The 18,395-nt window shown below is 38.9% G+C and overlaps 2 protein-coding genes across 3 annotated transcripts; both read right to left on the bottom strand.

The window, feature by feature from the left end:
- Positions 1 to 1,286: 1,286 nt before the first annotated feature.
- Positions 1,287 to 16,652, bottom strand: LOC146576022 (uncharacterized). 2 transcript variants are annotated; one of them, XM_085272619.1, is made up of 2 exons: positions 16,616 to 16,652; positions 1,287 to 2,515 (listed from the first exon to the last, which is right to left on the bottom strand). In XM_085272619.1, exon 2 carries the CDS (start codon positions 2,512 to 2,514, stop codon positions 1,570 to 1,572), a length of 945 nt encoding a protein of 314 aa, XP_085128745.1. In that variant the 5' UTR covers position 2,515; positions 16,616 to 16,652; the 3' UTR covers positions 1,287 to 1,569. The 2 variants fall into 2 exon arrangements, with proteins under 2 accessions (XP_085128745.1, XP_085128744.1); XM_085272618.1 differs by lacking the exon at positions 16,616 to 16,652 and adding an exon at positions 3,444 to 3,614.
- LOC146576023 (uncharacterized) lies at positions 13,517 to 16,633 on the bottom strand. The gene is made up of 2 exons (XM_085272620.1): positions 16,616 to 16,633; positions 13,517 to 15,581 (listed from the first exon to the last, which is right to left on the bottom strand). The coding sequence occupies exon 2, from the start codon at positions 15,578 to 15,580 to the stop codon at positions 14,774 to 14,776; it is 807 nt and encodes a 268-aa protein (XP_085128746.1). The 5' UTR covers position 15,581; positions 16,616 to 16,633; the 3' UTR covers positions 13,517 to 14,773.
- Positions 16,653 to 18,395: the final 1,743 nt, after the last annotated feature.

An 18,395-nucleotide genomic window follows, 5' to 3' on the forward strand; every position in this document is an offset into this window, starting at 1 on the left:
GTAACCCTGATAAATGTTCTCTAGCAGTTTCTGGCCTACAAGTAAAAAATAAAAATGTAAAGAAGTCACCTTGTGTAGTGGCTTTCTTAATTTCTTCTTGGAGTTGTCTATTTTTCTTATATTTTAAAAAACACTCTGGATGGATGAGACTGTTTTATGCATCGGTTTGTGCAACAACGATGGTAAAACCATCGTGTCGCACCATATCCTTTTGAGGCTTTTCAAAATAAAACATTGAATAACTATACATGGAGCTAACACCTTGGATGTATCTAGCTGCAGACCTTGTTTATTGAGCTGTAAGTAAGGAAGTAAAATAAGTTGATACTATGAGCTGAGCTGCCCTCGCCCATTGTTTTCAATGAAGTAGTATCTCAGGATTGACGATGTGTCAGGTGTCAGCGTGGTAACTACTGTCAATGAAGAGTCTCCTCTGTCCAGAGTCAGGATCAGTATAACATGTGAGATTGTAAGAGCTGAGGGTATAAGCAAAACTGTCAATTTACTAGTTGTCTACATCCCTACTCTCAACCTATGGTCACGAGCTTTGAGTAGTGACCGAAAGAACGAGACTGCAGAAATAAGCTTTTTGTGAAAGGTGGTTGGCCTCTCCCTTACAAATAGGAAGAGGAGTTCAGTCACTTGAGAGGGGCTCACAGTCTGACCACAAAAAACGTTGTGTGCTCCTTCCTGCTGCAGGCTGAGGTCTGTTGTTGTGTTTGTGAGAGGAATACTTTTCCTCAGAAACAATAAAGAAAAACAGTCAAAGACAAGAAAGGTCACCCCATGTGTTTCTGATCTGCCTCAGCTGGAATCATCAGCACTGCTTCCATCAGTCAGCTCATGTCATTTTCTTCCACAGAAAACTCTGATCTCCTTCAGCAGGTTGGTAGTGAGCTGATATGTATGCTCTGGATTATACCTCATACTCTGATTTTCATGTCTCATAATGCTGTGTGATGCACATTTGGTCTGTTATCAATGCCTCAATTTGCTCCTTGACTGTAATTATAATAAAATCCTTGTTACTTCTCTTATTGTCGGCCACATATCTTATCTGCTGTTTTTTATACACTAAGTTGTGAATCATGAAAGTCCTGCAACAAACAGTCAGAGATGGATTTGAATCAAGTGAATCATGTTGGTTTTAGGTCAGCAGATCTCCAGGAAATTTGTATTATTGAAAACATTAACTATTATATCAAATACGACTTTTGTGTCAAGGCAGTTACGACACATCACAAAATGACCATCACACACATGAAAATATATTTTATTGAACAGTGTTTTCAAAACTACAGAAATAATCAAACTTCTACACTCTGCACCATAATGAAGTATATTATACTTAATAAGACCAGATTATTGCAGTGCATTAAATTTTATTGTGTTTTTATATAATATTTGTTATTTATAAGTAGATTTTTCTTATTGAAAAACATGCAACAAATTCCTTTCTCAATGTTTTTTCGGGTCATGAACGGATTAATGGCATTTCAATTCATGTCAGTGGGGAAAATTGCTTTGACATACGAATGATTTGACTTATTAGCTCCGTCACGAAACAAATTAAAGTCGTGAGGCACCACTGTATATAATAAGAAAGACTGAAAAAATAATTGTTAGAAAACAACAACAGAATAAACACTGAACCCGGTTTTTCTCATTGCACCTGTCTCTTCGTGAGGGAGATGTGTAATGCCAAGGATCAGAGTTGTACGTGTCCAGGACGACAGAGTCACCATTTTCCCTGCTCTCTGGGATATTGACCACAACATAACTTTGTGTGTTGCTTCTTGGTGCTGGCTGACGTCTGTTGTTGCGTTTGTGAGAGGAATATTTTTCTGGGATCACAATAAACAACAACAGTCCAACACAAGCGAGGTCCCCCCACATGTTTCTTATCTCTGATAGCTGGGAGTCATGAACTCTGTTTCTGAGAGCCAGTGAGTTGATGTTATTGAGATGCAAGGAAAACTTTCTCAACACTCTTAGAAGGCAGGTAGTGACCCGATATGTATGTTGTGGATCATACTCTGTCCCTCGAGCTTCATATGGCTCATAATGCTGTGTGATATAGACTTGGTCTATTGTCCGTACTGCGTTGCGCCCCCTGACTCTAATTATAATGCGAGCCCTGTTACTTTCCTCAATGTCCGACTCCACGACATAATCTGGAAGTTCCAGTGATGCATCTTGGTAGATGTTACCGACAGTGTAGTATCGGTATCCCCTGGGCAGTGGGTCTAACAGCTGTTCATCGTTGCGATAATGATGTGAGCCATAATCACCACGGTTTGGGTCAAAGGTCAGCAGGATGATGTTGTTATTGTCAAAGTCAACTGTGGTTGCAAACCAGTGGAGCAAGCAGAGGCTGTACTCGGGCACAGACTGGCCAAAGCCTACTGACCTCAGATCAGTGATTGAGTTGAGCGCTCGTCTTACAGCTGACACAGAGCTGAAGGTCAGGAGGAGAGCCACACAGCAGCTCATCATTCTTCCAAACATCTTCATCCTGGAGAGATTTAAGAAGTCACTGTTTTTATTGTTCATACTTTATACTCTGACATTCGTTACATGTTTTTTTACCAGTGAAACATCAAATGACTATGTGTTGACTGCAAAAAGTGATTAACAGATTATTAATGATTAAGACAGCTTTAAATTTATTCCCAGTTTATAATTTGATAGCCATTCAGCCACACAAACTCTGAAACAGGTTTTAATTGTTTGTCTCCTCTCTAGTTAATACCATCTATTATGGGTTGGAATTTAAAATGTTGTTTTCTTCAGTTGAAATCAAAAGTTACTTTTTTAATATTAGAGTTTACTTTTAATTAAGAGGGTGTTAAGAGAGGCTTGTTAGTGAGAAATGTTGTTTTCTCAAAGAGCTTTAACTTTGTGACATAAAGAGAGAAAATCACACTAATAACTTGTATCTGTAACTTGTTGGCTGAAGCCTCCTGTCAGCTTCAGATAAATAACAGGGAAGGATCGCTCAACACTCAGTTTACAGAGGATTAATTAAACAAAGCAAACTAAGTAATTCTTTAACAAAGAGGTGAAGCATATTTTATAGCCATGACCAAACATGCTTTTATTTTCCCCACTTATTCATTACACTTTTGTTAACCCAGAGTTTTACTTATTTATGTTGTCAGGTTTGGCTCTGGTTTCATGATATTCGCCTCTCCCTTTCTCAGAAAGTTAAACTAATTATATTGTTTAAAACTGTAATACTGCAGATGAATAGATCATTTTTATGTGAATGAGTGTGCTTGTAATTTAAGAGAAGGTGGACTAAGTGCAATGTAATTGACTCCATGTTAAACCCACTTCATTGTATCTTTAAATGTAGAATAAATGCTGCATTAGAGACGAAGGTAAAGTCATGTGAGTGACAGTAAGTAAAAATGAATCCACCAGGAAATGAGAGAACGTACCTGTGTAAGTCTGCTGCTGCTGTTTGTGTGAGGACAGTCGTAACTCCCTTTATGTTTTGCGTTTCCTGGTAAATGAAACCAGAGCAATAAGCTCCGCTAGTCGTCAAGAGGAAGTTTGATAATCCAGCTATTTAGATTAGGCTATCAAAGAGCAACACCAGTAGTAGTTTAGCAGTCACATAAATGCAAATTATTGATCTTTTTACGAGCAGGTTTAGGTCCAAAGTTTGAATATGGACGTGTCTGCCGGACTGCAGGGTGAGAGATTGCAGTAGTGTCTGTAATCTAGAAGCTGGTTACAAATGAATTTCAAATAGTGTACAGATGTTTTTAATGGCAGCGTTTTCTTGTATGATTTGTTTGGTAATTCAGGTTTTCATCGTTTAAAGGTGTTCTATCATTGCTGTCATCATATAATCTTATATCTTTCTGCCGTCATATGTAGAAAGATGTGATTGTGTTACAACTCAAACTTTTTCCCCCCAAAGATTTATTTATTGCTTTTCCAAAAGTATTTTAAACAAGGAAGACAGAGAAAAATAAAATAAAATAAAGGAGGAAATTGATAAAAATACAACTCAAACTTTTAGTTTCATTATATCAAACTTCAACTAAAAGTTTGCGTCATTTTTTATTTGAATGTTTTTACTAAAACATCAGAGGTCAGAGGTCACATTTTCTAGAAGTCTTGTAAATGCAATGACTAATTCCACTAGGATTTTATCATTGATACCAGGAGGCTAAGAGGTAACGCTAGCTGCCGCCAGTAGTTTTCCTTTAAAAAAAAAGGTCCTTCTTTTATCAAACTAAGATGTTTAATGGGAGAACTTTATGCGCTGCCCATCCACTGCAGCCTACTCAGCAGTGATTTAAGATGTCTTTCAGTCCTGTCTTTGATTAAATATTATTCATGAGCTCCACTGTTTCACTGGACTGCACTCTTTAGACGGAAAAAACAAACGAACCTGTGACGCACAATGCCCACAATGAATCTATATTCTACGATCATCATGTTTCTGTGCTTTTAAAGTCCTTCAACAGCTGCAAGGAACACTGTCAGTAATTCTGCCCTATAGAAATCGTGTCAGCAGGGTTAAGTAAACTGGATTTGCCTGCACCAGCTGGTCCACAGAGTTCTTTTTTCTTCTTCTAAGGAATCTGTGAGACATAAAGGAAAAAATGTAAATGTTGGCATAGATGTATTTAAATGAATGGCTACAATAGACCAATGAGTCAGAAGTCAATACTTTAGTAGTGAGTGACGCCATAGAGCTTTATTAAGGACTAAAAAAGGCCTCTATGTTGTTATATCAATCCACCTTTAATACTTAACCATGACATCATAAAGGAGGAGGAGTTTACTTTCCAGGCATTTGCTCTTTGTTTACTTGCTGTTCAAAGTCAACAAAGATCTCAGAGTCAGTGTGTCTGAAGCTGTCAAAATAATGTTACAGGATTAAACCTGATCTGTACGGTGGCCACTAGAGACAAAGCACACACAAACTCCAAAACACATGCAAATTCCAAAACACAACGGAAGTGCTCCAGGACGCTAGGGGCAGTGTTGAGCTCGATTTGCAAAATAAACGGCAAGTTTGTTGCAAACATGGGCTGTATAGGACGCTCTAGTCTCCGTTGCGCTTCCCAGGTTGCCTAGCAACCATGATACTAACCGCTGGAAACGTGTCATACAACTTTGTTTGACAGAAATGAAGGAGAACATCTTTTGTTCATTTGTTTGTTTGTTTCTACAAGAGCTTTGTGTGATTTGATAAGTATCTGAGGCTGAGACCACAGGACAGTTTGCACGTGTTTTGGAGTTTGCATGTGTTTTGGAGTTTGCACGTGTTTTGGAGTTTGTACATGCTTTGTCTCTAGGGGCCACCGTAGTACCATAACCTCATGAAACATCTCCAAGCAGTAAAGTTTTACAGTCTCTGTAGATCAGGGGTGTCAAACATAAAGCCCAGCTAGGACTCCACTACAGCCCAATGAATTTTTACCTTTTAAGCATGTTTTAATTAGATAGGTCAGAAGGTCGAGTGGTTGCCACATGATCAGAAGGTCGGGGGTTCGAATCCACTGAACGGCTACCCTGAGGTACCCCTGAGCAAGATACCGTCCCTACACACTGCTCCCTGCGTGCCTGCCCACTGCTTCACTGAGTGAATGAGTAAAATGGGGAAAAGTAATTTCCCCACGGGGATCAATACAGCACACATTATTATTTAATTATCTGCTATAGAAATTCATCTTTTCCCTCCCAAAACTGATTCTGTTTATTTGCTTTTAAACACTGACAAAATGTTAGTTAAGATAAGATAAGATAAGATAACCTTTATTAGTCCCACACGTGGGAAATTTGTTTTGTCACAGCAGGAAGTGGACAGTGCAAAAGTTATGACGCAAAAATTAGAATACAATAAGAATAAATACAGTACACAACTGTACAGAATAGAATAAAATAATATACTATATACAGTAGAATAAAATAGAATAAAAATATACAATAAGATAAAAATAGAATACGAATACAAATACTATATACAACTGAGTAAAAATACAACGATGCCAGAAAGGATTATTGCACTTAGTGTTATTGCACATGTATGGATGTGTGTGTTTGTTCAGTTAAAGTCTTTATTATGGAGTCTGACAGCAGTGGGGAGGAAAGACCTGCGAAATCTCTCCGTCCCACACCGTGGGTGCCGCAGTCTCCCACTGAAGGAGCTGCTCAGTGCTGCATGGGGTGGGAGATGTTGTCCATCAGGGATGACAGCTTAGCTGCCATTCTCCTGTCACTCACCACCTCCACTGGGTCCAGAGGGCATCCTAGAACAGAGCTGGCCCTTCGGATCACCCTGTTCAGTCTCTTCCTGTCCCCAGCAGAGATGCTGCCGCCCCAGCAGACCACACCATAAAAGATAGCAGAAGCCACGACAGAGTCATAGAAGGTCTTCAGGAGTGGGCCCTCCACCCCAAACGACCTGAGTCTCCGCAGCAGGTACAGCCTGCTCTGCCCTTTCCTGTAGAGGGCGTCTGAGTTATGAGTCCAGTCCAGTCTGTTGTTCAGATGAACACCAAGGTACCTGTGGCTGTCCACAGCCTCAATGTCCATACCCTGGATGTTCAGTGGTTGCAGTGGAGAATGCTTGTGCCTGCGGAAGTCTACCACCAGCTCCTTGGTTTTACTGGCGTTGATCTGGAGCTGGTGGTAGACTTCCGCAGGCACAAGCATTCTCCACTGCAACCACTGAACATCCAGGGTATGGACATTGAGGCTGTGGACAGCCACAGGTACCTTGGTGTTCATCTGAACAACAGACTTAGTTAGTTAGTTTGTTTGTTGCAATAATATCGTATCATGAGAGACCTATTGTGATGTCGTATTGTGGGGTGTCTGGTGATTCCCACATCTACTTACCAGAGTGTCTTCTAATAAAGAAGGTTAGAAATGAAGCTTTGAAACTTTGAATACTTAGTATTTAGAGAATTCAGTCAGCTCTTATTATGACACCAAAAGGGGGCAGATCTAGAGAAACTTTCTTAGGGTGGCAAATGGAGAAATCAAGTAGGGTGGCAAAATCAAAGCCTTTTTTCTTTTTTTTTACACATATGCAGGTGTTACATTCTGTAATATGCGAGGTTTCAGACGTCACCAGTGATCCCACTCTCCCTGCTTTATACAGAGAGCGCAGTCTGCCTTTTCGACTCGCTGTGAATGCCTACTAGTTAAACTGTGTGTGCAAAGCCGAGGTTAGCTGAGTAGGGTTTGTCGTATTGAGTTACTCTTCCTCCCTTCCTCAAGCCTCATTTACTTATCTAAAATGCCCTTTGTGTGTGTATGTAACGTTGCCCATTGGCTTGCTCTGCGCAGCCCTCATGGTTTTCAGTTATACAATTGGTAATACAATCCCTGTTTCTGTTAGATTCCTGTGTAAGAGCTGTTACTCTCCCCCTGGCCTCTAGCAGAGGGGGTCGTAACAGTCTAAATGTGCAGAAAGCATTTGTAGAACTTGAACCTAAATGAAAGTAAGAATGAGCCAGCAAAAGAGTCCAGGGTCAGAGATGTAGTAGAGTCTCCAATGTCGAAGCTTATGAATAAATTTTAAATAGAGTGTACATGTTTTTAATGGCAGTGTTTTCTTGTACGATTTGTTTGGTAATTCAGGTTTTATTTAATCCATTTAATGTTGTTCTATAGTTACCATCATACTATAAAACTTTTGAGATCATTCATATGTAGAAAGATGTGATTGTGTTACAACTCAACCCTTTTTTTATTGTCATCATTTATCAAACTAAGATATTTTATGGCAGAACTTCAAACACTCCACATGCACCCGATACTGATTGTCTTCCAGCTATCATTTTGATTAAATATTAGTCATACACTGCACAAAAACCCTTTGATGCACTTACTGTAATGCCCACAATGAATCTATGCTTCTTTAATCATCACATCTCTGTGTTTTGAAAGTCCTTCGACAGCTGCAAGGAACAATGTCAGTATTTCTGTCTTCTAGAAATTATGTCACCAGGGTTGAATAAACTGGATTTGCCTGCACCAGCTGGTCCTCTGAGTCCATTTGTTTGTTCTATGAAATCTGTGAGACACAAAGAAAACAATGCAAATGTTGGCATAGACGTATTTAAATGAATGTCTACATTAGACCAATGAGTCAAAGTCAATACTTTAGCAGTGAGAGATGCCATAGAGCTTTGTTAAGGACTAAAATAGTTCTTTCTTTTGTTATATGAATCCACCTTTAATTGTGCAGCATCACACAATTGCGAGGACGAGTTCGTTTTCCAGGTATTTGCTGTTTGCTTACTTGCTGTTGAAAGTCATCAAAGAGCTCAGAGTCAGGGTGTTACTAAGCACAGCATCTGAAATAATGTTACAGGATTAAACCTTGTTTAACCGTGAAACTTCACTGTAGGTCACTGTAGGTCACTGTAGGTCAGCTTTTCTGTTATTTAATTATCTGCTATAGAAATTCGTCTTTTTCCCCAATAAATTTGATTCTGTTTTTTGTTTTTAAGCATTGACAAAATGTTAGTTAGTTTCTTTGTACTGTATGTGGCAGACAATGGGAGAAGTAATGGGACTCAAATTATAATTAGAGTCAGGGAGCAGAATGATGTATGATAATAGACCAAGTGTATATCACACAGCATTATGAAACATCTGAAAATTAGGGCACGAGGTATAATCCAGAACATACCAGGTGACTACCAACCTGCTGATCAGAGAGTTTTCTGTGCAAGAAAATGACATAAGCTGACGGTTTAGAAGCAGTGCTGATGATTCCCAACTACTGTCATGGTTTTCTGCGTGGCAGGCAGAATGTAGGACTCGAACACAGAGTAAACTCAAAACAGCAGCTTTACTGCTGGAAAAAGTCTTACACAGAAAACAGAAAACAAACCCAAAAACACAAACACTGGATCATGAGACCCATTTCCATGACAACTATGACAGATAAGAAACATGTGGGGTGACTGGTCCTGATTCAGGACAGAGAAGAGACTTCATTGGTTGCTGTGCTGGCACACTCACACCTGACCCAACATCAGGCCCAGAAAATGGGCAGATTCACTTAAGTTGCAGCTCGTTACCTGTTTCAAAGGGATCAAGTGTTGTTTTTTTACACATATATAACTTGGCTGCATAAATAACTGGAAGCTGAAACTACAATATAGAGAATCAGCCCAATTAAAAAGCCCTGCAATTACATATACTCAAGGTTATGTTTTTATTGTAAATGAAAGGAAATAATCAGGAAATGAGTGTTTAGCAGTCATAATAAGAGCTGACTGAATTCTTTAAATACTAAGTAAAACCAGAGGTGTGGACTCGAGTCACATGACTTGGACTCGAGTCAGACTCGAGTCATTAATTTTATGACTTTAGACTTGACTTGAAAAAATGTTGTAAGACTTGTGACTTGACTTGGACTTTTACACCAATGACTTGGGACTTGAATTGGACTTGAACCGGTTTACTTGAAAAGACTTGATATTTTACCCCAAATATAAAATTTAACATGCATATTATATAGAGATTGAAAATGTGACGTCATTCACGGGTAGAACCGCAAAGGATTCTGGGAACTCGTGGCAAGCGGTACTAGCGCACGCAGGCTTTCAATTAAAATCATTTATACAGAGATAAAAAGAAACACAAAAATGTCAAGAAGCTGTTGTATTATTAACTGCAATAGCCGGTCGCATGACAGCCACGGGAAGCCGACGGGTAAAGAGATCGGTTGTTATCGGATTATGTCGTTGAAGAGAAATTGTTCGAGCCATGTTTCCGAAGTAACAAAGACGCGTCTGGATTGCAGCCATTCAAAGATCAAATATAACGTCCCAGAACACTCCAGCTCACAGGTTAGTCTGCTCCAAGCATTTACACAAAGGTCAGTCTGCTGTTGTAGTTAATGCGTCATTTTTCTTAACATAATTGGTGATATAGGTTACAAGCAAGTCTGGCGCTGAACAGAAATTGTCGCACTATGCTTCTTTGTTTATTGTGCATAAATAGTGAATTGTCCTGACACAATATTGCGTTTCGCTTCTGTTATTATGGTACACTGATAAAAACATATACTTTTATTCACAGGATAAAACAGGTTTTTTGTATCACCAATTGTCCAGTACGATTACAGCATACAATATTATTGTCACTGCTACATTTCTGTGATGCTACCAGAAATTATTTCCACTACTAATTAATTACCGTTGAGCTCAAAGGTCCTATTAATAAACGGTTAACGAATGTGTATTTATGACGACAATTTGTGAGACTGGTAAACTTGTGATACGTACGATGGTCTTTCGTTCTACACGGTGCATTTCAAGGTCCTGCACCCATCTGTCGGTAAACTGTACCTGGGCTTGTTGCAGTGACCTGAAGTTACTAAACTTCATGAGTGTATGCACTCACTCCAAGAACCGTATAATTATAAATATGCATATAAATATGCTAAGATGAGATAGCTGACTTCATCTAATTAGCAAATGTTTTCCAGGCTATGTTGGTGATGCAGTTTTTTTAAATGTGTATGATATTTTTGTCATGCGATTTTAAAGCTGGTCCTACAACCGCATCCAAGAATAACATGCAGCGTATCTCAGAACTGTCGGTGAAAATTATTCTTGGAGCTAGGTTTAATTGAGCTGCATTTTAAAGAGGTGCAATTTCACAATTTGTGTATATTTTCTAAGTTCACTATTTTGTCATGTGTTGAGAAAAACACAGATTTTAAAATTACATGGTCTAATATTTACATTTAGCATATAACTGCAACATTATTTTTTCGTTTTTTTTTTTTTAAAGACTCGAAAGGACTTGAAATTCAAAGTTTCAGACTTGTGACTTGACTCGGACTTTTACACCAGTGACTTGAGACTCGACTCTGACTTGCCTGACATTACTTGAGACTTGACTTGAGACTTGAGGATAAAGACTTGAGACTTACTTGAGACTTGCAAAACAATGACTTGGTCCCACCTCTGAGTAAAACTGCTTCAAAGCTTCCTTTGTAACCTTCTTAACTAGAACATAGTCTGGTTAGTAAATGTGGGAATCAATAGACACCCCACAATACGACATCTCACTGTCACTCATGATACAGTATTATTGAAACAACATACAGTGGGGCAAAAAAGTATTTAGTCAGCCACCGATTGTGCAAGTTCCCCCACCTAAAATGATGACAGAGGTCAGTAATTTGCACCAGAGGTACACTTCAACTGTGAGAGACAGAATGTGAAAAAAAAATCCATGAATCCACATGGTAGGATTTGTAAAGAAATTATTCGTAAATCAGGGTGGAAAATAAGTATTTGGTCAATAACAAAAATACAACTCAATACTTTGTAACATAACCTTTGTTGGCAATAACAGAGGTCAAACGTTTACTATAGGTCTTTACCAGGTTTGCACACACAGTAGCTGGTATTTTGGCCCATTCCTCCATGCAGATCTTCTCGAGAGCAGTGATGTTTTGGGGCTGTCGCCGAGCAACACGGACTTTCAACTCCCGCCACAGATTTTCTATGGGGTTGAGGTCTGGAGACTGGCTAGGCCACTCCAGGACTTTCAAATGCTTCTTACGGAGCCACTCCTTTGTTGCCCGGGCGGTGTGTTTTGGATCATTGTCATGTTGGAAGACCCAGCCTCGTTTCATCTTCAAAGTTCTCACTGATGGAAGGAGGTTTTGGCTCAAAATCTCACGATACATGGCCCCATTCATTCTGTCCTTAACACGGATCAGTCGTCCTGTCCCCTTGGCAGAAAAACAGCCCCATAGCATGATGTTTCCACCCCCATGCTTCACAGTAGGTATGGTGTTCTTGGGATGCAACTCAGTATTCTTCTTCCTCCAAACACGACGAGTTGAGTTTATACCAAAAAGTTCTACTTTGGTTTCATCTGACCACATGACATTCTCCCAATCCTCTGCTGTATCATCCATGTGCTCTCTGGCAAACTTCAGACGGGCCTGGACATGCACTGGCTTCAGCAGCGGAACACGTCTGGCACTGCGGGATTTGATTCCCTGCCGTTGTAGTGTGTTACTGATGGTGACCTTTGTTACTTTGGTCCCAGCTCTCTGCAGGTCATTCACCAGGTCCCCCCGTGTGGTTCTGGGATCTTTGCTCACCGTTCTCATGATCATTTTGACCCCACGGGATGAGATCTTGCGTGGAGCCCCAGATCGAGGGAGATTATCAGTGGTCTTGTATGTCTTCCATTTTCTGATGATTGCTCCCACAGTTGATTTTTTCACACCAAGCTGCTTGCCTATTGTAGATTCACTCTTCCCAGTCTGGTGCAGGTCTACAATACTTTTCCTGGTGTCCTTCGAAAGCTCTTTGGTCTTGGCCATGGCGGAGTTTGGAGTCTGACTGTTTGAGGCTGTGGACAGGTGTCTTTTATACAGATGATGAGTTCAAACAGGTGCCATTCATACAGGTAACGAGTGGGGGACAGAAAAGCTTCTTACAGAAGACGTTACAGGTCTGTGAGAGCCAGAGATTTTCCTTGTTTGAGGTGACCAAATACTTATTTTCCACCCTGATTTACGAATAAATTCTTTACAAATCCTACCATGTGGATTCATGGATTTTTTTTTTTCACATTCTGTCTCTCACAGTTGAAGTGTACCTCTGGTGCAAATTACTGACCTCTGTCATCATTTTAAGTGGGGGAACTTGCACAATCGGTGGCTGACTAAATACTTTTTTGCCCCACTGCATATTATCTGCTGTTTGTTATACACTATGTTGTGAAACATGAAAGACCTGCAACAAACAGTCCCAGATGAATTTGAATCAAGTGAACTGTGTTGGTTTTATGTCAGCAGGTCTCTGGGAAACTCAATTTGTATTACTGAAAAAATAAACTAATATATAAAATACAACACAGAGAGACTGAGGAGGAGCTTCTTCCCGCAGGCGATACGGTCTCTCAATCACACCACCACACAGTACTGACCCACACATACAGTTCTTACACACACACTGGACTTTCTGGACTTTGGTTTTGCACAACACTGGTCACTATATTCTTCATTTCCGGTTAATACTTGTACAGCTGCTGTTATTGTGTATATATTTATTTATATTTAGATTTCTTCATACATTCTTATATAGTTCTATATTGTGTATTGTGTATTTTGTTGTACAGTTATTTTATTTTCAACTTTAATTTATATATTTTATCTTATTCTTCCCAGTTAAATTTACCCTTCATTCTAATTTGTGTTGTACAGTTATTTCATTTTTAACCTTAATTTATATTTTATTCCTTCCTAGTTAAATTTACCCTTTTTAATTTTTCATATTTATTTCCTATCTTATTCATAGCCTTTTCCTTTTTTGTTTTCTTTAGGTCACGAGCAGTTGTCCAAGCATTTCACTACATATCGTACTGTGTATGACTGTGTACGTGACAAATAAAATTTGAATTTGAATTTGAATTTGAATTTGAAAATATGACTTTTAGTCAAGACAGTTACGACACATCACACACGTGAAAATATATTTTATTGAACAGCGTTTTCAAGATTACAGAAAGAACACAAACCCATCAGTGAAACAGACTCTCAATCAACACGTGTCATTTATCCATCAGAGTAATTGTGCATTCTCCTCAAACGAGCCACACTGATTCACAAACTGTTGTTTTGTAAATTCAGTTCAATTCAATTTTATTTATTCAGCGCCAAATCACAACAACAGTCGCCTCAAGCTCCATAAAACTGTTATTAAACACTTTCTTGTTGTTTCTTGTTGTTTCTTGGCAGTTTTAATAGGAAAATGCGGCACAGGCATCTGAGTGTTTCAGGTTTTCAGTCCAAGCAAGCAAACATCACTTCACTGTAATATTCTGACGACTTCTTCAGCTCCTGGTGATCATGTGTTGATCACTGACAGTTTGTACTACTTTTTAGTACGTATACCTACTATACCCCTGCAGTTTTAGGTATAAGTGGTTGTAATTTGTTTTTCTTTTATCCCACACAAAATTCAACATGCGACGAATAAACACGTTTTAGGAAATATCATGAAATGCGAGATGCTGTGATTTTATTTGAAATGTTCCATGTTTTTAAAAATAGAATTTGATAAAACTAGTGAAGATCTGAGGCAGTTTGTTCAAGCAGTGGGCAGAAACTAAATGTCACATCATCCTCTTTATTTTCACATCAAGGCAACACAAAGTGACCCGCTCTACTGCAAGAAAAGCATTGCAGTAGTCAACCCATAAAGAAATCCATGAATCAGCTTTGTCAATAGAGACAAAATGTAAACAATCCCCACCTTCTAAGTTTGATTTAAATGGTCTAAGAATGATTCCTGTGAGATGATAATGCCATATTATGATCAACAGTACTGAATATTGTGGTAAGAAGTAGCATTACTATACCAAATATAATTTCACACCTTTCATGAGAGCAGCTTCTGTGCTGTGACACTGATGAAAGCCTGATTGGAAGATTTCATGGTAGCTATTAATATTCAGGTACTCACTAATTTGGTTTTCAACTATCTGAAGAATAAATAGAGACCAAGAATAAAGTGAATAATTATTATACTGTCTTATAATGTAAAAATATGTAAATTTCTGTCTTTTTCACAAGGGAAAATACCAGGAAAAAGGCTGCAGGGGCTAAGTGACTGAGGGGAAAAAGTCTGGCAGGACATGAAGAACAAGATGAACGATGCCACACAGTTTGCTCAAGGGTTTTGCAATAAGTGGCAAAACAGAAAAGCTCAATTCAATATGAGTGTTGACATTGAGTTTAGTTGAATTACTATTTACGTGAGTATGACAGATACAGAAGACCAAAAACAAGTGAAGCAACAATCACAACAGCAATCACAACAGCACAGATGAAACAATAAACACAAGTGTTGTTGTCCTGAGATTGGAAATGCAAATTAGAGTTGCACCTTTGACGGCTCTGTGAACTCTGGAGCACATCATGCGGACGTCTGTTGTACTCGTGAGAGGAATAGTTCTCCTGGACTACTCTGTGAGACTGTAAGTTGATGTTATCACGGTCCAAGGAAAACCTTCTCAACTCTGTTAACAGGTCAGTGGTGACCTCATATGTATGTTGTGGATCATACGCTGTCTGTCGATCTTCATAGGTCTCATAATGCTGTGTGATATAGACTCGGTCTATTATCTGTGAAATTCGCCGTCCCACATTCTGCTCCCTGACTCTGATTATGATCCGAGCCCTGTTGCCGTACTCGTGCTCTGATTGGAAGACATGATGTGGAAGTCGCAACGATCCTTCTCGATGGATATTACCAAGACTGTAGTATTGATATCCCCACGGCGGTGGCTCTAACAGCTCTTCATCGTTGCGATAATGATGTGAGCCATAATCAAAACTATTTGGGCCAAAGGTCAGACTTACGTCACCATTCATGTTGATGTCAACTGCATTGGCAAACCAGTGGAGCAACCGGAAGCTGTGCTCATTCACGGACTGGCCAAAGCCTACTGACCTCAGATGAGTGATTGAGTTGAGCTTTGTTACAGCTGACACAGAGCTGAAGGTCAGGAGGAGAGCCACACAGCAGCTCATCATTCTTCCAAACATCTTCATCCTGTGGAGATTTAAGAAGTCACTGTTTTTATTGTTCATGCATACTTTATATTCTGACATTCATTAGATGATTTTCACCAGTGATGAATCTAATGATTATGTCATGACTGCATATTAACAGATGTTAATGATTAAGACAGCTTTTAATGTACTCCTAGTTTATAATTTGATAGCCATTCAGCCACACAAACTCTGAAACAGGTTTTACTTGTTTTTCTCCTCTCTGGTTTATACCATCTATTATGGGTTGGAATTGCATTTTAAAATTTTGCTTTCTTCAACTGAAATCAAAAGTTACTTTTTTGATTAATTGTTACGAGAGGCTTTTTTATTAAGAAATGTGGTTTTCTCAAACAGCTTTAACTTTGTGACATAAAGAGAGAAAATCACACTAATAACTTGTATCTGTAACGTGAGCTTCAGATAAACAGGGAAGGATCGCTCAACAATAAGTTGTCAGAGGATTAATTAAACAAAGCAAACTAAATAATTCTTTAACAAAGAATTGAGACATATTTATAGCCATTAGCAAATTGTTTAACATGAAATTTCCCACTCGTGGGACTAAAAAAAGGTATCTATCTATCTATCTATCTATCTATCTATCTATCTATCTATCTATCTATCTATCTATCTATCTATCTATCTATCTATCTATCTATCTATCTATCTATCTATCTATCTATTGAAACAACTACATATTTGAGTGCTTTTTCATTCATCTTTTTATTTTTTCCCACTTAGCCATTACACTTCTGTTAACCCATAATTTTATTTATTTATGTTGTCAGGTGGTTTCATGATACTCACCTCTCCATGTGTCAGAAAGTTAAACCAATAACATCAAAACTAGATCATTTTGCACTTGAATGAGTATGCTTCCAATTTAAGAGAAGGCAGACAAAGTACAATCCATTTCATCGTATCTTTAAATATTTTGTCATTGGTAGAATAAATGGAGCATTAGAAAACAGGGTAAAGTCATGTGAGTGAAAATAAATTGGAATGAATTCCCCAGAAAATGAGAGCACTTACCTGTGTAAGCCTGCTGCTGCTGCTGTTTGTGTGAGGACAGTCGTAGCTCCCTGTATGTTTTGCTTTTCCTGGTAAGTGAAACCAGACCAACAAGTTCTGCTAGTTGATAAGATGAAGTCTGATAATCCAACTATTTGGATGAGGCTGTAAAAGAGGAACACCATCATGGATTTAAGTGTTTCTAGTTTAACAGTTCTTTTCTAATTTAAAAAAACAAACAAACTGTGATGCACTTACTGTAATGCCGACAGTCAACCTATGCTTCTACGATCACCACGCCTCTGTGTTTTGAAAGTTCTTGGACAGCTGTGTGGAACTCTGCCAGGGGTCAGCCAGTTCAACCAGTATTTCCGCCTTCTTTGAATCATTTAAGACAGATTAAGTAAACTGGATTTGCCTGCACCAGGTGGTCCAGTCACTCTATTTGTTTGTTCTAAGAAATCTGTGAGACACCAAGAAAACAATGCAAATCTTGGCATAGATGTATTTAAATGTATGTCTACATTAAATCAATCAGTCAAAGTCAAAACTTTAGCAGTGACTGATGTCATAGAACTTTATTAAGGACTAAAATAGTTTTTTCTTTTGTTATACTGATTCATCTTTAAACTGACACCATAAGGGAGGAGGAGTTCGTTTTCCAGGTATTTGCTCTTTGCTTACTTGCTGTTCAAAATCTTCAAAGGGGCCAGAGTCAGGGTGTCACAACGCACGGCCGCTGAAACTGTCAACATAATGTTACAGGATTAAACCTCTCCTAACCGTAAGCTTTACAACATTTCACGTGAAACATCTCCAAGCTGTAAAACTTTACAGTCAATGTAGATCAGGGGTCTCAAACATACAACCCAGCTAGGTCTCCATTATAGCGCACTGAATGGAAAATGTGAAGGACATGAATTTCTGCCTTTTGCATTTGATAAAGACCTCACCTGCGGGCATCCAAACTACAAAGTAATAAACAAAGTGAATAACAGGAACTTTTCATTCATCACACACTGACAAAATAATAGTTGTGTAAAATCTGAAATGACCATGGTGTTGATTCACGATGTGCTCTGGCATCGGCATCGGTTGCTACTGACAACAAGAAATAAAACCAAGAGATTAATTTAGGATGGCACGTGCCACCCCTGAGGGTCCAGCCCTGCTGCCAAGCATTAGGAACCTTCCTAAATAAAATTGAGACTAGTTTGACAAATACAATAGCAACATAACCTTGAATGTTTGTAACTGCAGGCATTGTTTATGGGGCTGTTCAGAGTAAATAAATAATTTGATATTATATGCTGAGCTGCTCTAACCCATGATTCTTGATGAAGTAGTATGTGGGCACCGATCAGGTGTCAGAAGTGTGCAGATGAAGCCTCGTAAAGCCTCATGAAACCTTAAAACTTTCAGTCCAGCTGGTTCAAAGTAAGTTTAATTTCTCGAGGCTTCATCTGACCACGCCCCCTGCTGGTCAAAACCTTTATTGTCATTTCAACCACCTGTGAGGCCTCGTGGCTGTTGAGCTCTATCAATGTCAAAAACCTGTCAGTAAGACTTCACTCAGTGTTTAAATAAATCCAACAGGATATGAGAAGTTTATGTTAAACCTGTTGTGGTGTTTTCAAAAGATGGGACAGTGACTGTGCTCATGAATATTGGGCTGATGGTATTTTCTTTCACATAATGGTGAGGAGGCAGGCGTGCACCAGTATCCCACAGCACAGACACTCATAGGTGATGTGTTGTGCCCCAGTTAATTGGCACACAATAAATACTTAAAAGTGTATTC

The sequence above is a fragment of the Mchenga conophoros genome, linkage group LG4 (assembly GCF_057382185.1).
Source record: "Mchenga conophoros isolate Kocher_MC1m ecotype Shallow Benthic linkage group LG4, M_conophoros_male_GT1.1, whole genome shotgun sequence".
Classification (NCBI taxonomy): Eukaryota; Metazoa; Chordata; class Actinopteri; order Cichliformes; family Cichlidae; genus Mchenga; species Mchenga conophoros.